The sequence below is a fragment of the Amblyomma americanum genome, chromosome 5 (assembly GCF_052857255.1).
Source record: "Amblyomma americanum isolate KBUSLIRL-KWMA chromosome 5, ASM5285725v1, whole genome shotgun sequence".
NCBI lineage: Eukaryota > Metazoa > Arthropoda > Arachnida > Ixodida > Ixodidae > Amblyomma > Amblyomma americanum.
The window spans coordinates 152259441-152283647 of NC_135501.1; the positions used below are offsets into that span (position 1 = coordinate 152259441).

A 24207-nucleotide genomic window follows, 5' to 3' on the forward strand; every position below is an offset into this window, starting at 1 on the left:
AGACAACCATGATGCAGACAACATGGCCGCTTCTAGTGGCGAATTTTCCACGATCGCAAGACGCGCATTTGTGACGTTTCCCTACGCACGCTGTCGTTCTTCACCCACAGTAACGGCGCGTCATTCGTTCTCGCAATGAGTGCGTGAGCGCAGAGTAATTCACTTTGTGCGATCGCCGGTGCCGACAAAGTACCGCCATCCGCGACTATCATCATGGACTCTGAGGTGTCAACAACCACAGCCGAGCAGCAGCAGCAGCAGCAGGCATCGGAGGAAGACAGAGCAACGGTTGACGTCGACAGCAGTGCACCGACAGCATCTGACGGCAATGGAGCGGTCACCTCGTCCACAGCCAGCGACCCGGAGCCGATGCAGACCGACGGCGATGGGGATCGGGCCGCCCCACCGGATGCTTCGGAGGTGTCGTCGTCGAAAGCGGACGTTCCCCGGGGCGCGCCGTTCAAAATGCCGCTGATAGGGCCCAGGCCGGGCAAGCAGAAGGTGCTCAAGACGGGCATCACTCCGTTGCCGCAGTGCATAGAACTGCCTAGTCCCTCTTCGTCATCCGGTGGTGTCGGGGACTCCGAGACGAGCGCCACCGCGGAGTCCACGACAGTGGTGTCGAAGCCGACGCCTCTCGACGTGCCTTACAAGGCAACCGCTTCTTTCATGTTGTGTTTGTTCGGACGTTTTAGCAGCGCAGACATCTGCATGCCTGTCTAGAGCGCTCGAACGGTTCACTGCAGTGTACGTTGGTGACATTTGTCGGTGCCTGCTGGTCTCGGCATGGTTTTTTGAGGCGTTAGAAGTCAGTCGCAATTTATACAGATGTGCATGCAGGAATGGACAGTCGTCCGCAGACCTGTCTAGAGCGCTCTACGTGCCGTCTGCTGGATGAATGGATGATAATGGCATTACCCTTTGTTTCGGGCGGCAGCTTGCGCCACCTAGCCTGTACTTTCCCCTGGTTAATTTCTTTTTCCGGTTCCTTCTATTTTCTTTCTATTTCTCTTTTAAAAGGTCGAGTTTAACTATCTTTTCCTCTCCAAATTTTCGTCTCCACCAAACTTCTTACCTCTCCGCAGCGCACAGAGCGATGTCTAGTGACAGCGCCTGGTTTGAGATAACGTATCTCTGATATGGTCTGAGCAAGAGAGATGCGTTATCTCGAACCAGGTGCTGCCGCTAGACATCGCCCTGTGTACTGCTGAGCGCAGACGGCATGGAGTCCGAGCACTCTAGACAAGTCTGTGGACAACTGTAATATATTGTTTCGAGCCTTAGACTACTCCTCAGTGCCCTGGTCACACTCTAGACAAATGTGTGGAGCAGTGTACAAGCTTTCCACCTTCCGTCCAGCTTCATGCAAACACCCGGCACACTCTTAGTGAGCTTGTGCTACCGATACACCAATGATCTTGAGCCTCAGTTTGTGTGACATTTGATACTTCAAGTAACTGTGCATCATAAGTTCACATACAAGGCAAATGTAAATACAAGAACGCAATGAATCATAAGCATTGAAGTGCAGCCTGATGTAGTTAACTGACAAGTTACTAGTTCTAGATTGATCTGAGTTTCATCTTTCACCATGCATTCTCAAGTTCTGAGGACAAGTTGAATTTACAGGCTGTAGTAAATTGCAGTTATAGATTACTGTGTTGTAATGACAGAGAGGTTGCTTTCACTCAAAACAGCTTTTGTATGCTAGAGAATGTAAAGGTTGAAATGCAGGCATCGCTTCCTCAAACTGTTTTCACAAGCAAACGGCAACAACGTAAAGTGATTTTTTACAGATCTCTGAGGTCATATGACACTACCATCCACTTTCAATAGGGATCGCTGAGTCCCTAATGCTTAGGTGCCATCTCCAATATCACAATGTTGAACCAGGTGGTGGAAAAAAAAAATGTTATTTTTACAGCACCAAATACCTCAGCATTCAATACATCGTTCGCAGCTGACTGAATGTCAACACGGCTGTAAAAGGCCAAACAATTCAATTCTATTAAGAATAAAAATTGCATGCAGTTGCCCTCAGTGCATCAGTTTTGTACAGTCAGCTGAGAATTTTATCATAGGGTTCAATATATTAAGACATGTTGAGTGAAAACAAAATGGAAAGGTTGACGGATTCACCTCTTCTTTTATGGTGGCAGCTCATGGTAGAAGGTCGTGAAATCAAGTCAACAAACAAAAAAATGGAAGTGCATTACTAGATGTGTAGTAAAGTAAATAACTCCTATTTGGGTGCATTTTAAGAGCTTGCTCTCATAACGTTTTGTGGTATCAGAAGGGCTGAAACGAGCAGTAACAGAAAAGAAGTCTTTAAATTTAAAGTTTAGAGATACGTGACTCTTAATGCATTTTTTTGGTTCTGGATGAATCGTTTTGCTCAGTGGCTTTAAATTTACTTCCGCGGTATTTTTAAGCGGTATAACTCAAAGGAAATTGCTCCGCAAGCCTTTTGTGTTATTCATTTGAAAGAGCATTGTTTCACTTGCCCCGTGGAAAAAAAAAAAATTGTCTATGTAACTTTCTCTGCTCTATCCAGGAGCCTCCTTGGAGTGGTGTCCCAGATCGGGAGTACAGCTTCCAGGTGCTCAAGGGCGGCACCATTGTGTCAAACATCCCACTGAACAAGCCATACATCGTCATTGGTCGAAAGGATGATTGTGACATTGTACTGGAACATCCATCTATATCGCGCTACCATGCTGTGGTGCAATTCAGAGTTGGGGAGGAGCTAGGGGCGTCAGGTCTGTAGCACGTTCACTTGTACCATGAATGCTAATTCATCATTATAGAGCAGCTATAATAGCATTATTGCTAGCATTGTACTCAGCGACAACTTTTCTTGGTAGTAAAGAGGAAGCTACAAGCTACAAAGTCTGTAACTGCATCACTCTGCCAATAGTCGGGCCTCAGGATGGCCCCTGGCATGTTGCTTGATGCATGCTGTGTTACTGGTGTAGCTAGCGCTATCTATGGAAGTTTGTTGTAGCAAGACTTGCTTAGAATTCAGTGCAATCAAAGAAAATGTTTTAGCTGTGACTGTCCGATGTTTAAAATGCGCAGCTATGTTGAAATATGCTTTAAAGAACGAGTATTACCAGTATACTGTGCCTTAAGAGGGAACTATTAGGTGCAACCAGGGGCTGTTGCATACGAAAAGGGGAGTATGTTTCGGATCTGTAATTTTTGCTCTAATTGCCAAGAAAAATGTTGCAGAGTATAATGCGATATTTGTAGATGGGCAGTTACACTTGAAAAGCAACCTGGTATTTGTGATAATTTTTGAGCTTTTTCTTTGGCCATTTTTCTCTTGTAGCCCTCTAATTATAAGATATTTACAGCAAAAGTTTGAAGCTTATTGATTTGATGTTAGAAAGCAGTGAACTTTGAATATTTCATGTACCCACATGAACAAAATATTGTGCGGTGTGCAATTTATGGCCAATTATGATATTAAAAAAATTTGTTCATTCCTGCTGCTTAGTCAGTCGTGTATTCACTGGTTGGGACCGTGCAAACTGTTTTTAAAATGCTTGCAATTGTCGGCTTGCTTGCAGAGGGAAATGTGTGATCGAAAAGCTTCTACTTCTACGATGCCTTTGTGAACTGCTTAGCTGTGGCCGATATGCATTGTGAATAAAATGTCCACACGGGCAGTGAAATATAAGACCTTTCTTTGTTTTTTAGTCTGTTAGGGGTGAGGTTTTATTCTTGTCTTGTTTGTATGCTCCAGGTTTCTACGTGTATGACCTGGCCAGCACACATGGGACATATGTGAACAAGCAGTCGACACGAGTGCGAGCACAGTCCTACAAGCGGCTCAAAGTGGGGCACATGGTCAAGTTTGGAGGCAGCTCACGCAACTTCATCCTTGAGGTGTGAGGCAGTTTCTGATCTAACGGGCTTTTTGTCACTAGCAACTGTGTCGACTGCAGGCACCACAAAAAAAAAATAGTGCCTACTTTGCACTCTGTATTGCTACAATAGATGCTATCAGTAATTTATGGAACACAGCGTTAGTGACAAGTTATAAATTATTTTTCACCCAGGATGCAAGATTTAAAGAAAAAAAAATGAAAATTGATTTCGAAGAAACTGTCATGCATATCTCGGTGGACACCTGAACCGTGCCATAAGGGAAGTGATAAAGGAGGGAGTGAAAGAAGAAAGGAAGAAAGAGGTGCCCTGGTGGAGGCCTCCATAATAATTTCGACCACCTGGGGATCTTTAACATGCACTGACATCGCACAGCACAGGGGCGCACTTTGGGTTTCGCACTGTGTAGTTGGCGTGTTCTAAACTGGGAAGCGTATCCTGTTGTATAAACTTTTGACAGTGAGTGTGCTTGCACTTTCTCCAGGATGAGTGGTGCAGCCATCACTGTAGCTAGTTGCAACCAAAATCTCCCATGTAGACTTGATGGTGAATGGGGGTGGTTGTTTTAATATGATGGTATTACGAGGACCATGGGGGCAAAAACTGTCTGGCATCCGCACCTGTGGGAAGCCTGCACCTGCCAAATATGGCAGGTGGTGTTTAGGGGGATTTCCCTTTCTCCACCCGCCAGCCGTCCCTCTCCACCTGTAGGGATGAGGAGGGAGATGCTGGAATAAGAATAGAATCAGAACCTAATCAGAATTGGAATATAATCAATAGGAATAGAATCAGAATTCAAATAGAATCAGAAATTGGATCATAATTGTAATAGAATGAGAAGTGCAATAGAACCAGAATAGGAATGGATTGGCAAGTTAAAGAAAACGCCCTTTCATTTCCTTCGCATCAATCCAATTGACTGCTCTTAAGTTTTTTCTCTATATGACTTTATTGGCCCAGGTAGAAAGCAAAAAAAAAGAAGAAATCTCTGGGCACGCTGCATGAGCCAGTCATTACATGGAGGAAGGAGAGGTCGGGTGTGCATCATGGTTGGCATAACTCTAGGCCAGTACTCTGGAAAGGGCATCTTTCCCGGGTCATAATCTGCTGTGCTGAATTGAAACAGGCACTTCCAGACATTGAATTTCACATTTCATTGTAGTTCGGGGAAATCGGCAGACCCGTGTTAAAGGACTTGCTTTGGGTGTCCTGTTCCTGGCCGCTGTGTGGTCTAGGATGCTTTGGATCAAATTTACAGTTGTGCATGTTTTGCAGCGATAGCTATATTACCGTAGCATTTCAAGCCTTCAGCGTGGCGGCGCGCTACCCTGTGGCTGCGCCGCCACACTGTCATGTGGTTGGTCACGTGGTGCGGAGCAGCTGCTGGCAACGCAGCACCATGGCTGATGACGTGGTTCGTCACGTGTTTGGTCATGTGACCAAGTTTCACTCGACCAGCTGTAGCTATCGCGTAACTTCAGGTTTAGCCAAAGCTAAACCACCGCCAATTTTTAGCTCAGCCTAGAGTGGGGAGTCTGAATGATGTGTGCTGGGTTTATGGGCTCCACGTGCGCTTGCCCGATGTCTAAGCCTTAAAGTTAGCACTTAACGGAGCGCAGTTGCACACTAGGGTACAGTACAGTACACTGTTATTTCTTGTCCACTAATTCAGTGCTATTATTATGAGCTCTGCATAATGTGACCAAATTTTTTATATCTTTCGTGTTCAAATTATTTAAAGTTGGCCACATGACTCTGAGCAAATCATTTCCTTGCCTGCTCATTTCGTGGTGGGCAATTTAGCACTGCCTCTCTGTGTAGCCACTTAAAATTGTCTTTTCTAGGGACCGGAAGATGACCAAGAGGATGAATCAGAGCTCACTGTCACGGAGATAAAAGAACTGCGCAGGAAACAAGAAGAGGAAGCCAGGCAGCGGGAAGCTGAAGCAAAAGCAAAGGCTGAAGCTGATGAGGCCAAGGAAGATGACAGCGGTGTTGACTGGGGCATGGGTATGACTGCTGATGCTAACTTTTTACAGCGACTGCAGGGTCTGCGGGTTTGAAGTCCCGAAAAAATGGCCAAAAATACTGAGTTTTTGAAAATTTTGTATCTGGTTGTGTGCCTCGTTTTGTCTGCCGAAATCTACAGGGAGGTACTCCAAAAAATCGTCTTTTGAACCGCAGGTGCTGTGCATTGTGGGGAAGCGCTCGACCAATGGGCGGTTTTCTCCATTATGGTTTCTTGCCTAGATGGTCACCTTGTGGAGCAGATTTCTTCACGACTGTGTTATCTGTTTGGATCCCATTTGCTTTGCTGCACTCCTAGGACCAAAGTGCCGGTCAAGACATTCTTTGTGTTACAAGATTGTGAAGTTTAAATTTCTTGTATGAAATTTTCTTCTAATTCTTGACATGTCATTGAGCCCTACATCTCAAAAATTGAAAACCAAAATTTGTGCTTTGCAAAAGCAAAATTCTAAGGATGTCTTGACCTGTGGCATGCGAGTAGGAACGCAATGAGTGTGAACTAGTCTTCTTTATAGATTAAAAAATTTTGGGGGAAATTCAACAGTGAAGTTTTGTGAGAGTAGACAAAATTATTTAATATATTCCGAAAAAATTTCATGGTAGTCCATTAAGAAATGAAAAGTTTTTTGCTGAAGTCTGTGTCCCCCTTAAGAACATGTTTCCCAGTTCAGCGGTGTCAGTACCATTGCTATTGGTGTTGGCGTATCACAAAGGGCAGATGAGGGAGAAAGGGAATTGGCTCCCTGTATGTGCAGCGGTGCAAACTAGTGCTTGTGCCATTTTTTGTGCGTAGCAAAAGGGAACGGTATGAGTGGTGGTGGAAACTGCTGCCACTGAAACTTGCATTATGCATAGAGTAGTAACAGGGAGGTTAGTTTCTTTCAGAGGAGCTGTGTCATAATTGCAGTTCTTCTGCATTACTCATGGGTCCTATGGCTTTGTTTTAGTGATATTGAAAATTTCTTGAAACGCGGCCCTGGTTTATGAGTGCCTAAGTCTCACACAGGTGCCACACATTCCACAGTCCGTTTCGCTTGAAAATGCATTTGCGGTTAGCACTGGCTTTTTTCATAAGATAGGAATGCAATGTAGCTGTCGTCCGCAAAATTATATTAAGAAAGCCACTCTGTTGCTGCTCGTCGAATCTTAACATCACCTCACATCACCCAACCCACTCTAGCCCAGTCCATCCCATCCCGTCCCAGCCCAGCCGAGCCTAACCTGAAGTAACCTAACTTAGTGATGTGTGATTGAGTGAGCACTAGGGCATTGTGTACATAATGCTGAGGGGCCTACCTTTGCACTGACGAGTGTACGAACAATGTTGAGGGAAGGAAGGCATCATAGGAGACGGAAAAAATGTCATTTTTTTGTGAGAACTCAATTTCGGCTCATTCTATGAATCCTTTGCTTCTGATGCAGGCTCTCTTAGCTTGCTGCTTCATTGTGGCCTCTTTATTGAGAGTGCTGAATTGGGAGTGTTGAATGAAATTACAACATATTTAAACATTCAGTAGCTAAGTGGCTTGTTTTTGTGTGCGGCCTTCACTTTGTGGAAACCCTGTGTGTTCTTCCTTTTTCTATTCACTTTCTTTGTGCTTGTATGATGTGGTAATAACAGTTAACACAGTTAACAGCAACAATAAAGAAGAATAATATGAGGTACAGGTGCTGCCAAGACTATGTTGCCTCAGAGCAGTGTCTTCTCATTAGAGTGCCATTCGGGAGAAGCTCACACGTGCTTGATGTTTGGTATTCCAGGGGATGATGCAGAAGATGAAGATCCATCATCGGAGAATCCTTTTGCCTTGGCAGCAGGCAATAATGAAGACCTGTACATAGACGACCCTAAGAAGACACTCCGAGGCTGGTTTGAACGTGAAGGTGAGGCCGCTGCGAGCAGTGCTTACAATATCACTAAGAGGAACAGTTCATACTTGAACTCTCACTTGAACTTCTGGCTTCCTTGATCTGCGTAATCGTGGGGGAAATACTCTTTTAGCTTGGAGGAGCATTTATATTTGTCTGCCTAAGCAATGCAACTTTTGACAAAAAGTCAGGAGAGTCGGCCATTTTCAGTTTTATATGGTCCATGCTGAAAGCCTGTGTGCAAAAAAAATGTGACCCATCTTTTTTTTTTATTTTCCAGGCTATGAGCTGCAGTACAATGTTGAAGAGAAAGGCTACAGTCACTTTGTCTGCACCGTTGAGTGAGTATGCGCCAAAGCTAGCCTAATGACAAGATAGAAAAAACTGGTCTCAGCCTTTGATTAAAACATGCACTTACTTGTGCTATTCTTTGTGTGTCCGTTTAAAGGACTATAGACGTCAAATTTTTGCTTGCGTGTTTTCTTCTTTCAAACAATGCATTATACATTCGTATACATGGAGCACCCTGTTGTATTCATATATGAGTGCTAAATAATTTATTATTGAATTTCTTCTTGACGCTGTTTCAGTTTTGGTTTCATCAGTTCAACGTGTGGGGTTGATATGGGGAGATAAATACGTTCTCCCCACTCAATCGCGGCTGACACGGTTCAAAGCCGCCCGGACCCCACCCCGTGATCGCGTACGCTACCGAGCGCTCGCCGACCACGGCGGGCCTTGCTCTGGGGGAACAAAGGAACGACACATTGGCTGACACAAACAGGCATTTATTGCTACAGAAACAATAACGCCAGCTAGCAACAAGGTACGCTAATGAATCAAGGACGTCCGACTCACCAGCAAGGTTCCGAGCGAATGTTCGCCCGCGCTAGGGCAAGGGATATAAACTCCGCAGGCCGGACGGGACGAGTACGGGAGCCTGTCTCCCCGTCGCTTCTTCGCCCCGTCGGCGAAGAGCGGAGCCCCGAGCGACGCGTCCGCCCAGGGTGATTATCCCGGCCCCAAGAGACCCCATCTCCCGCGGGCAGGCTTCAGCAGTCTCCCCCGCAGCGACGCTGGCGCCCTCTCTTGCCAGTTAATGTAACTGACAAGGGAATCCGCTCAGCCTCGAGGTGAGACCGCCGCTGCACGGTGCCTCGCGGGAAAGCAAACTCAGGGGGCTGCAGGGCAGGTCCCCACATCCCCCCAACCTTAAATAGACCCACGCGCCTGAAAGTACATGCTATGGAGGAGTCTCCTGGTCTTCATGTCTTTGAGGCACGTCTTGCAGCGGAGGTCACGCCGACAGCGTCCACGCAGACTTCCGCGGTATTCCGAAGGCGGCGTGAAGGTCTCCGCTGGGACGACTCGTATGGCCCGCGGACTACCGTGTCCGCAGGCCCGCGAATCGAAGGCCGGTGGGAAAACTGCAGGCCAGGATCCTGCAGTAGTCGCCAGGGCAGCAGCAGCCGGAGGTGACTGCTGACTGGTTTCGCCACAGCTGCCCCGGATGGATGCGGCGAACAGGATACAGGCCGCTCCGTCGCAGCAGGTGGCAGCGAGACGATGTGCACCGGTCAGCAAGCCTGGGTGGCTCCACCGGATCTGCAAAATTGTCAAAACGCTCTCGGCGTGCCTTTAACGTAGGTCACGGGAGGGGAAACGGCATCCGCAAGGGCCTCGTGGCACAATGCCTAACTTGCTAGCAAAACGTGTCGGCGGCTGTGCAAACGCAAAGTTCGAGTGAACAAAGCCCTTTCTTGAGTTGAACGAGACTGCTCAGTTCGTGCGAGGTTACAAAAAAAACGGACGGGCAGCAAAGTGCGCCCCCTCTCAACGTCACGGTCCGGTGGTCATGTCTCTTTTAATGTGGTGCAGGCAGCTCCAAAAAGCCTCAGGCCTAACGACCACTCCGACAACGACCGTGACCACAACAAAGACCCAAAACGGGTTTTGTGCGCGCAGCCGCGAGGAGACATCAGCTTTGTGGGGTGGTCCTACCCCGCTCACTGCACAAAGCAGCTTCTGAGCGGTCGGCGCCCACCGTATCGGACGGTGTCGGAGCGCCCGGTGCCGAGCTGCAATACCAGCGAGCTCGTAGCGGCACCCGTGGCCCCAGGCCACCCGGCTCCCGGAGCCGCGACTCCCAGAGTCGAAAAAGAGATAGTAGAGAAAATATATACAGAAACTCGGACCACCCACGCGGCTTCCGTACTCACTCGCTTCGGGCTCGGCGACTCCGCGGGCGCTAGGCCTCGAACTCCCTCGATGCGGACCAAGTCATTCTCACGAAGAAACTCCAGGGAAAAAAAAATGTGCTGAGCATGTCGAAAAGTTCAAACATGCTGCAGCGCAATACACCTCGCACTCAAGAAAGCATGCCGCAGGTCCTAGCGATCAAAATTCACTCTAGGCCTAGCACTTGTCAAGTCCGGACAAAGAGCGTTCCTCGAACCGAACCGACAGTCGTCCAATGTTCCAAGAGCAGGCCCCACGTTGGGCGCCAAATGTGGGGTTGATATGGGGAGATAAATACGTTCTCCCCACTCAATCGCGGCTGACACGGTTCAAAGCCACCCGGACCCCACCCCGTGATCGCGTACGCTACCGAGCGCTCGCCGACCACGGCGGGCCTTGCTCTGGGGGAACAAAGGAACGACACATTGGCTGACACAAACAGGCATTTATTGCTACAGAAACAATAACGCCAGCTAGCAACAAGGTACGCTAATGAATCAAGGACGTCCGACTCACCAGCAAGGTTCCGAGCGAATGTTCGCCCGCGCTAGGGCAAGGGATATAAACTCCGCAGGCCGGACGGGACGAGTACGGGAGCCTGTCTCCCCGTCGCTTCTTCGCCCCGTCGGCGAAGAGCGGAGCCCCGAGCGACGCGTCCGCCCAGGGTGATTATCCCGGCCCCAAGAGACCCCATCTCCCGCGGGCAGGCTTCAGCAGTCTCCCCCGCAGCGACGCTGGCGCCCTCTCTTGCCAGTTAATGTAACTGACAAGGGAATCCGCTCAGCCTCGAGGTGAGACCGCCGCTGCACGGTGCCTCGCGGGAAAGCAAACTCAGGGGGCTGCAGGGCAGGTCCCCACAAACGATGACTGTGATGTGTAGTTGATGTTTAGGTCACATGAGGCATAAAAATCGGCTGTATAATTTCTGACAGGTCGTTTTTTTATTATTCCAGGTCTTGGAAGAGGCTGGATTAAATGTCGTAGTAAATTAAAACTTCATATCAGCGATTATATTAGTTTTTCTAGTTGATCACATGACCAAAACATAAACTTGACGTCATAGTCGTTCGGTCGATGAAGCCGAAACAGCACGAGAGAAGAAATTCAATTATAAATTATTTAGCGATTGTAGGCAAATACCACTCGGCAGTCCATGTATTCTAATGTCTAATGCATCATTTGACAGAAGAAAAGGTGCAATAAAATTAGGTGTCTATAGTCCTTTGAAGTCGAAGACTTCTCATTACATTGCACTCTCAATGTTACAAGTCCTGGCCAGTGCAGAAATGAGTCACAGTGGGTCCCTAACCGGCAGTTGCATCAGCTGCCATTTTTATGTTTGTTTGTTTGTTTATCTCTGATTTTATGCCGCTCTATTTATAACGGTTATCTTCAATCAGTTCTTATGTGAAGACCAAGTGATCTGTCTTGCTGTTCTAGCGTGAAAAAGTGCACGCTGCTAATTGCATTTCAAATTTAAATTTCTGTCAAGTAGTGTTGCTTCGGGATATTCATTGTTTTTTTTTCTCAGGTCGTTTACATATTTGGGCAAGATGTGTAGATTACTGAAAGATAAAGCAAAGCAGGTGCCAATCGCACGTAAAGCAGGTGTCTTAAAGTTCACAAACCGTTTCGACACTGTGAACAGGGGTAGTCAGCTTGGAACCATCACAGTTGACATGAGTGACTGAAACATGAGAAAAGAAAAAAAGAAGTGCACAGTTAATGTGCAAGAAAAGGCACTGCAAATATCAGTGCCTTGTAAAAACCTCAATGCAAGGGCTCCTTTATTTAGACTATACAACTCAGTAATTGGAGTGCAATAGAATTGCAACTAGTGCACGAGATGCTGTAAGGTTAAGAGTTTGCTACACTAATATACATTCACTATACTAATATATTTCAATGACTGTGCTATTCTAGTAATCTAATCTACTATAGTAGTGCACGAGTTTTTTTTCTGTGCATATTTATGTTGAAATTTCGAAAAGACAAAGACACAGTACCAAGTAGGCCAGCATGCTTTCAACTGAATGTTTGATCTATACAAAGACAGGCAGCCAGTATCCACACAGACCAATTCCTAGTTCATGCAAGCAGTATAAAACGTTCCCAGTCATAAGCTACTTATGTATATGCCTCAAACGCTCAGTGAGAGTACATGCCGGTCCTAGTCTTTTAACGCGACAGCGTTAAGGAGCTTGTGTCGCAGAAAAGCCGGCGTCGTCGGCGTCTTTGGCCGTGAGCGAAAAATGGGGCATCTCGGTGGACGCCTGAACCGCGCCGTAAGGGAAGGGATTTTAACGTGACAGCGTTAAGGATTGATTGATAGATGGATTGATTGATCGACCGACCGACCGATTGATTGATGGATCGATTTTCCCTTCCCTTATGGCGCCCAGGGAGAAATGTGAGACAGGCGTCATTTCCTTTTCTTAAAAGCAATTTTTCATTTCATTTTCCTTTGCTTAAGGTGTCCGCCCAGATATGTGAGACAGGCGTCCTTTCCTTAAATTGTTCAGAGGAAGGGGGGATGGGGTTCCTGGGGTTCCGTGTACTCCTCTGCAAGGCTACGCACAGACACGCTGTGGCGTCTCACTCTTAAAGACAAAGCTTAAGCATTCTCCAATTTTTTTGCACATTTTGAACATGAAGGCACAAGATATACTGACCATTTGCTAGTGAAGGGCGGTCGATTGTGTGCCAGAACTGCCTGTCTCTGGAGCTCAAAATCGAACCATCACCAGTGCGCTATAAGTAGGTCTCTGGTGTCCACATGGCACAGAGCACTGATTAGAAGGCACCTGCTAAGCTGCAGGCTTAGCTTCTTCTCGGCTTGACTTCCTGCCTCTGTGCAGACTTCCCATCGACACGCCAAGTGGAGATCCAGTCATAGCCGAAGCGTCCGTGAAGGGCAAGAAGAAGGAAGCGGTGATTGCGTGTGCGCTCGAGGCGTGCAGGATCCTTGACCAGCATGGAGAGCTCCGCAAGGCCTGCCATGGTGAGTCTCTTTAGCAGCATGTGGCATCGCTGCAAGCTGAAAGGCAGCTGAGTAGACAGGCAGAATTTTCATGCTGATGCCAAGCACGCGCAATTCGGGAGGGCCACGAAGCAACCTGGAAAACCTGGCTTCATGCATCATGGTCACTGCTTCTTTTCTTTTTTTGTGCAAAGAGTGATGGCGGACAGGCCTCAGTTTTGAACGTTCAGATTTTCTGAGAACAGGCTGATTGATGGCAAACAGGACTAATCAGTGCTCATGTGTGACTGCAAATGTTCTTGTCTATCATTTCTCTGTGTGGACTGCTTTTGTTGGAATTTATTTTCTTTCTAGTTTACTCTTATTACATCAGAGTAAATTGATAGGCTAAATGAGACCCTCAATCTGGGTCCTATGTTAAGGCAATAGCATTAGAACCCCCATGTTGGCAAAAAAAAAAATCTGTCAGCCCTTCTATCCATCTGCCTGAAGTCTCGATTGACGGGAGGCACAGTGGAGAGAGAGAAATCTCCCTCTCCACACTGCTTTGTTCATAGTGTAGTCTAAAATGTGCATCAAATAATCTGTTCACACTGATAAAGCTACATGTTAAAGTCATTGCTTTCTTCAAAGTTCAGTTGCCAGAAAAATGCAATTTTTGTCAAGGTGATGCGTCCCATTTGTCTTTTGATTGTGTCCTGGATTGGCACTGCTGGTTTTGGTGCCATATTCCCTTTCATTCGTTAAGTTTTTTCCTTTGGGCCAAGTCATGCATTACGTGCGTTCAAGTGGGAGTGCTACAAGCATCACGCTGTGGAGATGATGTCAGGTTGACTTTTGATGGTAGCAAGTCATTGCAATAATTTTGCCTTCACTGTGGTTACTAGCTATTGTATTTTCTAGTCCACGAGACACCGCTTTGAGACGGTATCAAGCTCATGCATGGTGCAAAAAACATGTAAAGCATGGTGCTGGGTGTTTTTAGACGTTTACGCTTCTGGTTTTCTGGAGCTTAGTAAAGGATGACAGATACCTGATGAATAATGTTATTAGAAACACCCCTGGCTACTTACATTAATGTTCTGAATTCAACCTTTCATTTCCTTCTGAAGTATTAAGAGCAGCTTTCCTGCAGCTAATGCCAGTAGCAGTGTATTAGCCTGTGTGTCACTTTGGAATGTTAGACCTCAGATACCACATACCAATATGCTTAGAGCAACAGATAGGTCTACATAATAGTTGCATACAGGATCCTGCATCTGTGTGGCAACATACACTGCGTTACATTTGCTGCAGAAAAGTGACAGCACTTTTTTTGTCAAGCGACAGCACCTTTTTGGCATAACAAACAACTGGCTATTTGGTTGTTGTTTGGTTGGTGTTAAGTTGTCACTTTTGTTTATATTGTCTTCTTGCACCCCCCTTCAACTCTTCTGTCGCACAGAGGGGCGCAAACGCAAGGAGAAGAACTGGGAGGAAAACGACTACTATGACAGCGACGAGGACACTTTCCTCGACCGAACGGGCACCATCGAGAAGAAGCGCGAGATGCGGAAGAAGATGGCGCGCAAGGAGACCCCAGAGGTCGACACGTACGACACACTGGTGAGTGCTGATGACCATATGATGACTGATGACCAGAGAGCTGCAGCTGATTATAGTTGGCTACGAATAAGGCAGAAGTAGTCAACACTGTATGCTGTATGATATAGGAGCTTGGAAATGGAATATCCGGTACGCACCACAATGTGAAAAATGAAGCGTGGTGGATGTCACAGTCGGTGGCTACCACCGTGGTCTAGATACTTTGAGAAGACCCAGTATTGAAAATTTCTCATTCTAACAAGTAAATTTCGATTCCCCTAGGAATATAGGCATAGATCGTAAAGACTTGTCAATCTGCTGAAGTTCTTGGTTGAATTAAATAGCTTCCTCTACATGCTTTAGACCTAAGATGCTCGCACTTGGGAAGAGAGTTTCTCACATGCGTCTCCTCACAGTGTAATAATAAACACTGTGAAACTACGTGACAGACGCAGTGCAGTACTGACGGCTTGTTTTAAATGGACTATTTTCTTACGAACTCTGGCATATTACTGAAGGTCTGTATTTGTGTGAATGTGTCCACTTTCCTTAACTACTAAGTGCTCCTCTATGTCAAGAGTTGCTGTTACCACATCCCCCTTCATGCTCTTTCACCGTGCTTTTCCTGTTTTAAAATGTAAGTGATTTTTTGCCTTCAACGGATAGAAAGATCACCGCTTTCTTGACCTTGGTGTGTGTTCATGTTGTTGCGCAGTTGGAGAAGTTGCGGATCGTTGAGGAACAGATTGGCCAGCTCCAAACCAAGCTGGAAGAGAGCAAGAAGGCCTGTTAGTATTACCTCATTGCATTTCCATCATATCAATCCGGTTACTAGTGTTTTAGTATAAAAAAGGCTCGTAACGATGTGAGAAAGTGTTGCTATTGGCAACAGTAGCCTCCTCAGTACCCTGCTGAGCGGCATCTTTGTGACATGAAGTGTTATTGCAGTGAAACGTGGGAGTACAGAATCTTCTTACTGAGTACTGATAACACTTGAACAGTTAGTTCTAACAGTTCTTATCAAGTGGCTGTTGGCGCCATCTTCTGTTCTATATCTTTAAACTATCGTTTGGCATTGAGCTGCTAAGCCCTAAGTTGCAGGATTGAATTGCAACTGCAGCAGCTGCATTTCTATGGATGCTAAATGTTGTGAAAGACGCTGAAAACAGCTGATGTAGATGTTAAACGTATTCCTGCATGGATGATTCATCCTTTGTGTCATCCCCCGGCGCATGTGTGCGTTGCAGCCGAGCGGGCGGAGGGCGAAGCGGATGACTCCCTGGAGGCATTCATGAGTGCGCTCAAGTCTCGCTCGCTGGAGGACAAGACTCAGCGGTCCAGGTGGCGCCAGGAGCTGGCTGGCCTGCTCCAGGAGAGGCTGCGGCTCACGCGCGTCGCCAACATTGCCAAGCCCGCCCACCTGCCACCGCTCACCAAGTGAGTCACTCCAGTCGGTCACCCTTGTGATTTGGCCTTGGCTATTCTGTAACATTGAAGAAGGAACCAGCCACTGCAGTGCCTCACTTGCTTTGGGGTTTGGCTGCGGATCCCAGGGTGAAGGAATTGAATCCTGGCCACAGAGGTGGCATTTCAATAAAGTGAAATGCAAGAGGTCGCCCGTGTGCTGCGCACTATCAGCTCAAGTTAAAGAACATAAGGTGACCAAAATTAATCCGGAGCCACCATTCACTGTGGTGTACCTGTAATTGCACGGGGAGCAGACAAAAAGTCACGGAAGATGAGGCTGACTGGGGTGTATGTGTTCCCCTTTGTGGTGTTCACATTGTGTGTGTACTGTCTTAGACATTGTAGCCACTAAAAATATGTAAGCACAGGCTCAACAGTAAATAACCGATGCAATCACACAGAGTAAAGCAGAACGTGTGATAAAACAGTAGTATATGGTTATAGTGTTTCAGTCAAAACTAACAAGACTGGTTAGTAGTTACTGTACTGAATGATGCGGGTGGTGTTTTATACAAAAAGTAATATCAGTGGACCTTAGCAAAATGTACAATTTTTGCATCCAAGCTTTTAGATGAACATCTACAATAAATCGCAGAGAAAAAAAAAAAAGAAGAGGGGACAAACATATTTGCAATTTAAAAACAAATTTAGCCATCAGGTGTTTGGGACTGGCACAGTGAAGCCTTGTTAACGCATACCGGGGCAGGACTGCAGAAAAACTACGTGCAAACCAGCAGTATGCTATAACCGAAAACAAGGTAACTATATCCACTGACCAGGTAAAACATGATACCCATGAAGGGGGGCACACGCAGAAGCTTTCGTTCTTGCAAGACCACAGAAATCTGTTATTTATGTCTGCTTATTTATGCCGAGGTGGTCCCGCAGCTTCAAGTGCAGCCTTGAGGGCACTTCAACCGAGTCCCAACAGCTCAGTCAGGCCCCACATTTAGATGACAGCTCAGGTTGTCTTCAGCTTCAGCTTCAGCTTCCTGATCGATTATGCTTGCATTGAATGAATGTTTCGCCAGTGACTGAGGAAACAATGTCGCAGCGGTTTGATGGTTTGAATGGTTTTAAAAATGTGTACCTACGTATTTGTGCTACTCAACACTTTTTCGCGTGCCAGACTTATTGAAAATGTTCACTTGAGATAAAAAATTAGCTGTGGTTTAACTACTCCTGAACCTGGTTAGAGAGCGAAAGGTGTGGTGTATCGGGCAAGTAGACGCGGTTTGGTGTCTGTAACGTTGAGTGCACTCCGCACACTGGATAGGCAGCGTGCCCACCCTGCCACCGAGGCAGGTAGCAGTTAAATTAATGGTTGACCGCGAGAGGTTGGTCACCCAATGAGCGCTGCAGCCTATTGCTGCAGTGCCGCGTGTCTGCCACAATGTTGGCAGCGCTAATGCATGCAGCCCGCATGTCACCACCGCCACATTCCTGAAAAGGTGATTGAGGCGTCCACTGACCCAGGGAGCCATTTATGCGCTCTTCCTTTGCGCGAAATCTTCGGAGTCTAGAACGTTGCCAACTCCAATGAACGCCGACGGCTCATAGAAACAGAAGAGAGCGTTTTATTTCGGCGGCAGTGGCTGAGTGACATCATAGCTGTCACGTGGTTTCTCCTCAGTTCAAGGTCAAACTTGCGCACACGGCGAACAAGCTACGGAGGGGAGTAGTAAAGCTCTCGCTTTAAAAAAACACCATTTGTGTAAGTCTAGTTGGCTGTTTGGTTCGGCTACTTGATGTCCTTGCGGCAGAGTGAACAGGAACAGGGGACCACTCTGTAAGCAGCTGACTGTGCAGGTTGTTGGACAACCCCTCATCGTTCGCTATCATTCCACTTGTTTGCAGTGCTCTGTTGATGCCCCAAGCTAGAGGTGATGGGTCTGGGGTGAAGAAGCTCCTGCCGATGACTGGGTCCCTCAAGAACAGGAAGAAACTGGTGAGCGGCTTGTGAAGCGGTGGCAGCGATGTTGATAATAGTAGTAGTAATTTGTTCACATACCTGTTCAACCGCAATTACTGGGTTTGCCAAAGCCATCAAAATGGCTTTTCGCACAAAGCCTGACAAGCAACAAAAAAACATGGCCATAAAACTGGACTTCTTCAGAAAGAAAAAAAGGAAATGAGCAGTAATAATAATAATGATGATGATGATGACGGCGGCGACGACGATGGCGCTAAAAAATTACACACTTTTATGAATGCATTGTTCATGCTAGATTCATTTGAAATTTTTTTAGCTCTTGGAAAGGACTTGTTGGTGGGTGCTTTATGCTCTGCAGCAACACTATGCTGTGCTCAGTTATTACAGTAGTTGTAATTTCCTGATTCCTTGAGAGCCATCACGACTTTTCTGAACTGCACAGGTCATTGTGACAGAGAGCCACTCTGGAGTGAGCACTGTTATGTTGTAGATTAATAATTTAGTTTCAGATCATAGTAAACTAGCAGACACCGTATGACATATATGTATATGCCATTGTATGAAGTTTGTATTGGCAGACTGAGAAAACAACACCAGAACTATTCTTGTATCATAACTGCAGCAAAGAAACACTCAACACATGAACGAACGCTGTGCCGTGTGTTTCTCCTCTATGTGAAAGCGTTTCTTCGCTGCAGTTATGATACAAGAATGCAACCAACTAGCCCAGAAGCTCGTTTTACTAGAGCTATTGTAAGAGCGAGTTTTAGTTGAGTTGTAGCTGCAGAATTGTGGCATCCAAACGGTCCATGCCGAGGGTTTCATCTCCAAGTGAGCCTCACGCTCCGGATTTCTCGTCTTCTTTTGCAACATGGGCCCAGGGTGTCTGCTACACTGCACCACACGCTAACTACAACTGATTCTTGCAAATCTCCTGATTTAATTTACTGGACAAATTGTGACCTCATCACACAAAGCCATAGAAATAAATGCTTCCCCCGTTTATGATTCTCTTGGTTTAATGTGATGACATGTTTTTTCCGTGAACTTACCTATGCTGATAACTTTATTGTAATCTCCAGGTCATTCCAGAGCCTGAGAGGAGGGTTATTGTTCCTTCGGCTAGTCAAGAAGGAGCTGAAGAGGAGGAGGAAGAAGACGAAGATGAAGAAGAAGCCAAAGCCAATGTCGCTAGCCAAGTTGGTGCTGGTGCCAAGACTGAAGCTCAAGTCTCTGCCAGCACTGATGCTGCCATGGAGGAACTGCAGGATGACGGGAAGAGAAGCGCGACTCAATTGAAGGACAAGGGAGGGAGCGATGCAGACACAAGCAGTGCTAAAGACAAGCCTGCGGAGGTGGAAAAGAAGCCAATCATCATTGGTAAGTATGACTTACACCTCTGCATAAAGTACCCTTGCCCTTAAATGGTACGTATCCTTACAAGCAGTTGTAGGCTGTCCTGCCTTAGATACGTCCAGTGTTTTCTGTCCTCCTTGTGAACAGATTCAAAGGTTTCTGAAAGAATGGGCAACTAGATCCTCATTGTATCTATCCGTGGAGTTTCTCAGTATTAACCTGAGGGAAAGCAAGCAGCGCTGCAGTTCAGCCTCCAACAAGAGGCGCAGGAATGCTGGGAAGACTAGGTTTCTTACTTGGCTCGACTATTGTTGGGTATAAAACACAGATTCACCCGTAAAAATAAGACTGTTCTCGCGGCAAGCCTCGAAGAAATGCTGCGAAAGTTTCCACACCAGCCTAACACTTGCAATAAATTTTTTGAAGAAGTGAAAAGCACACTATTAAAATAATTTCATCTGCGCACAGAGGGGAGCACCGCGGCACAGCTGTCGAATCCATGTTTTTGACACTAGCGAAGCCAAATAAGAAACCTCTTATTCCCGGCATTCCCATGAGGTATGAAAGGCTCTTTAAAAAACTCGCATAGACGGTGGCACCAGCTTTCCCTCTAGGCAATTTAGAGAAACTCTGTGTAATCTGTACTCTTGAATGAATTCCCACAGGTCAGGGCAACAGGGTACACTCGCCCGAGACCAGCAAGAAATCGCCCTTTGCTTAAATTGTTGCTACTATCTTGTTGCAATTTCTTGCAATCAGAGTGTCACAGATCTCTCCGGAGAACACTCGGACCGAAACAATGGACTAGGCGACACACACTAGAACACAAAACTAACAAAACTAACACAAAGCACAAAGACTATAAATACACACGACCCGGGCACACTGCTACTAGCGTCTACTACTAGTGTTCTACTATTAGCGGTCGGCGTTCGTGCTCACGGTTGGTTCAGTGTGGCTGCGGCGTCTTATGGATCCAGTAGGCGGCGTTCGCCGTGCTTGAGCTGGCGTCGCTGGTGGCATTCGACGCGCTTGGGCTGTCGTCGCTGGCTGCGTCGTACAAGCTCCAGGTCCAAGCGCCCGTGGAGGTGATGCCAAGACTGCCAAGTTGTTGGCTTTGGGGGCACCACCCAGATGGGTGGCAACAGTGCTGGAGACACCCCTGGCCGTAGCAGGTGGTAGCGTCCTCTGTCGACTCCCCGGAACGGGCTCAGGCACGGCAGGAAATCCACGATGCGATGTCGTAGAACGCGAGCTCACCGGAGCAGTAGCCGGCATCGCTCTCTTCCAGCCGATGTGTCCCTGACCCGCCGGAGCCTCCGCTTCTCTGCTGTTCCCCCCAGTCCCTCGCTCTCACTCGCCCTTTTATAGCCTCGGTGTTAGTCCACATAAGCCTTGTCAGCCTTGTCGTGTTAGTCCACATAAGCCTTGTCATCGTCTTCTCTTCTCCACCAATCATCTCTCTCCACCTCAACGAATGCTTCTTCTTCCTCTTCTTTATTCTTTGGTTAATTTGCGTTGTCTTCTTCACACCTCTCTCCTTTAAAATTTAATTTAGGCTCCTTAATATATGTGACACAGAGGAACATGTTCCTACGCATAGTAGCAGAATCAGGATCCACGTGTGTGTTGTCATTTTGCTACAAAGCTAACGTAACAACAGTTGGGACATTTTACCTGCCGTGGTGTCTGAGTGGTTAGGGCACTCAGCTACTGAGCCGGAAGACCTGTGTTCATACCTGGCCGCGGCAGCCGCATTCAGGTGGAGGTGATATGCAAAAAGGCGTCCGTATGCTGGCTGTCTTGTTGCGGAGAATCGGTTCGAAGAAAGGGTGGTTTTGAAGAACCAGAGGCTGTGCAATACTGGTTCGCATCTGGCTTAGCATTGCTGTCATATCCTAATCTTGATGCCTTTGCGCATTATGTGCTTTTCAGTGCAAGACTAGTGGTTTGCCGATGCATTCACTTGCATGCAGTGACTGTTTGGCTTCAATGTTTGTTAGCTTTTCTATGGCAGAGCCTTACGTTGACCGTTTTTTTATCTGCTCTGGGAATTTAAGGTGTTGCAGTGACACCTGAAACCACCTCTGTGGGGACATGTCTTCTGGTGTAAAATGTCGTAGAAGATTTGATGCAGAGTTCGAATGCTGGGAATAAGAGGTTTCTTATTTGGATTCGCTGGTGTTAAGCCAAAAACATGGATTCGACAGCTGCGCTGTGGTGCTCCCCTCTGTGCGCAGGTGAAATTATTTCAATAGTGCGCTTTTCACTTCTTCAAAAAATTTAACGCAAGTGTTAGGCTGGTGTGGAAACTTTCGCAGCACTTCTTCGAGGCTTGCCGCGAAAAGAGTCCCATTTTTACGGGTGAATCCTTGTTTTATACCCAACAATAGTCGAGCCAAGTAAGAAACCTAGTCTTCCCAGCATTCCTGCGCTTCTTCTTGGAGGCTGAACTGCAGCATTGCTTGCTTTCCCTCTGGTTAATACTGAGAAACTCCATGGATAGATACGATGAGGATCTAGTTGCCCATTCTTTCAGAAACAGGCGCCAGAAGTGTTTCACACTGAACAAAAGTAACTACTGTTATGATGATTGTATGCATACATATGTCTTAGTTATTTTCTCTGCAACTATTCCCAAGGGATTTCTCCATGTTCACATCCATGGAATCATTGAAAGTATTTTGTGATATGAGAAATTGCGTTACAGGTCCAGAGAGGCCTCCCATGGTGCTGGAGTTTGTCAAGAAGACCCCCAGGATCATGAAAACACCGGAGAAAAAGGCAAGTTTGTCTTTCGGTTCTGTGGCTTACATTGCGCGCAGGATCAGTTATTCACACGAATCTTACAACATGCACGTTTTGGTGGGCTGTTGGATTTCACAAGCTTGTTGATTTTGGCTTGCTAGGAATTTTCGTCTTTTAATGAAGAAACTGCAGAATAGTGTAATGGTAAATCAGGCACGCCCTTGAAAGCTTTAACTTATGCACTTTTTGAAATCTCAATTAAAAGTTGTTTTCCTACCTTTTCCACATTTCCACAGCTGCTTGCAGCGTAGTAAAATGGCACGTTATATTTAGCATTGTTATGCTTTACAGATTAACCCTTTCCCTACCGTGCAAAATGAAGAAAATTGTGCCAAATTTACCGGAACTTTTTTTTGTTCATTTCATATACCTTTTTTTTCTGAATAAAATGGCATCATTCTTTGTAAGCAGTTAGAATCTTTTATTACACAAACTGCTTAAAAAAAATTGTTTAAAGAAGGCTTCACTGCATGGCCGCAGTGCATTGCGAAAAAACGTCTTGCAGCGTTCGACACAGCATCAAAAATGAATATGAAGAAAACAGTTTGTGAACGCACGAAAAACATGCACATGAATAGCGGCTACTTTTCCGCAGCTCCTAAAGCACAGTTAGAAGGACACTTTGGTGTGGTACTTTTCAAAGCAAGGCGCGGCACATAGGCCAACTCCACACTGTTTCCACCAGTATTGCGGTTTTTTTTTTTCTTCTCTGAAGCACCTTTGCCGCCCGACTGGTAGCACACTACACATCTCCTCATTGGTGTTGCTTTCTTTTCTGTGGGGGAGATTCTTGCGGGGAAATGTCTTCCTTGCAACCTCAGCAAGTTGCTTCTTGAGCATTTTTCTTGCTTTGGCCTCCTCAGAATTTCCTTCTTCGACCAGTACAGATGAATCTGTGGTTTTACAATGATCCCTTGCAAAATTACAAGAGCCAGAAACACTTTCATCTCTTTCTTATCGACCTCCCTCCATGGTGAATTTGAGTTGGACCGGAATAACTTTCTGGCATGCCGCTTTGTTTCAGTCACAATTATGCCGAAAATTTCCTCATCAAAAAAAGTTCGAACCATGCCACTATATCTTCAGTTATCCCAGACGTTTGAGAGAACAGGAAGCGCAGCGGTGCAGCAGGTGGTTTTGACAAATCTGTGGGGCACCACTCATGGGCAGCCACAAGGTCCTCCGGTCCATCCACAGAACCGTCGTCGTCAGAGTCCTCAGATGACAACACGTCACTTTTTGTTTCCAAGCACAACTCTTCTGAACTCTCTCGCCTGATGAGGAGTCATCAAAATACTTTCTTTTGTGCGAGATTTCATTCACGTGCGGCACATGGGCAGCCATGTTTTGCGCGCTGCCGTTGAAGGCGGGGGGAATATGACGACAGACAACACACAAATGGAAAAACGTGGACAAGTGTGGCCATCTAGTGTCAGAAATCACAACTAGATGCAATAGGACGAGTATAGTCGTCATTGGTTCACTGTGCGAGCAAATTTTGTGCATGACGACTATAGTCGTCAACGGTACACTGGTACAAAATTTCATGACGTGTATACTCGTCATCTGGAGGGAAAGGGTTAATACCTTTGGTCTCTAGCTTGCCTTGCACGAATTTGTTTGCAGCCACATGTTTCAGTGAGGGAGACGTCATAAGCTGCACCATGTGTGTGGGAAGTTGTTTTTGAAAGCTTACAAGGTGTGTCTAAGATGGGATAGCATTAGCTCTTAGCTTTCAGTGTAGCTATTTATACAAAATTAGAACACAGATAGGTAGGTATATTTCAGAAATTAGTGCTGTCATTGAGATCACTTGCCAAGCACTTCTTAAGATGCCGACCACAACATTATGAAAAAAAGCCCTGCTTTCGCTCCCATACACAAGGGATTTGTTTGCAGCAAACAATCAAACAAGATCTGTTAAACGTTAGACTACAGTTGCCCCTAGCACATAGAATTTGCCTGCTCAGCCAGTACGGCTGCAGATGGGAGTTTTGTATAAAGCCAAAGCTGTTTTTCATTTAAACAAATCTAGTGTCTACTGAAAAAAAAA

At 46.3% G+C, this 24207-nt stretch overlaps 1 protein-coding gene across 1 annotated transcript in view; it reads left to right on the forward strand.

Moving 5' to 3' along the window:
* The window catches only part of LOC144132824 (kanadaptin-like), a 25846-nt gene continuing 1639 nt past the window's right edge, over positions 1 to 24207 (forward strand). The window contains exons 1-13 of the mRNA XM_077665504.1: positions 1 to 654; positions 2555 to 2759; positions 3749 to 3891; positions 5736 to 5901; positions 7681 to 7803; positions 8069 to 8129; positions 12885 to 13027; positions 14451 to 14611; positions 15306 to 15378; positions 15838 to 16027; positions 17915 to 18005; positions 19073 to 19370; positions 22057 to 22130. Of these exons, the coding sequence (XP_077521630.1) occupies positions 214 to 654; positions 2555 to 2759; positions 3749 to 3891; positions 5736 to 5901; positions 7681 to 7803; positions 8069 to 8129; positions 12885 to 13027; positions 14451 to 14611; positions 15306 to 15378; positions 15838 to 16027; positions 17915 to 18005; positions 19073 to 19370; positions 22057 to 22130 (2169 nt within the window). The 5' untranslated portion in view covers positions 1 to 213. The remainder of the gene's footprint in view (positions 655 to 2554; positions 2760 to 3748; positions 3892 to 5735; positions 5902 to 7680; positions 7804 to 8068; positions 8130 to 12884; positions 13028 to 14450; positions 14612 to 15305; positions 15379 to 15837; positions 16028 to 17914; positions 18006 to 19072; positions 19371 to 22056; positions 22131 to 24207) is intronic.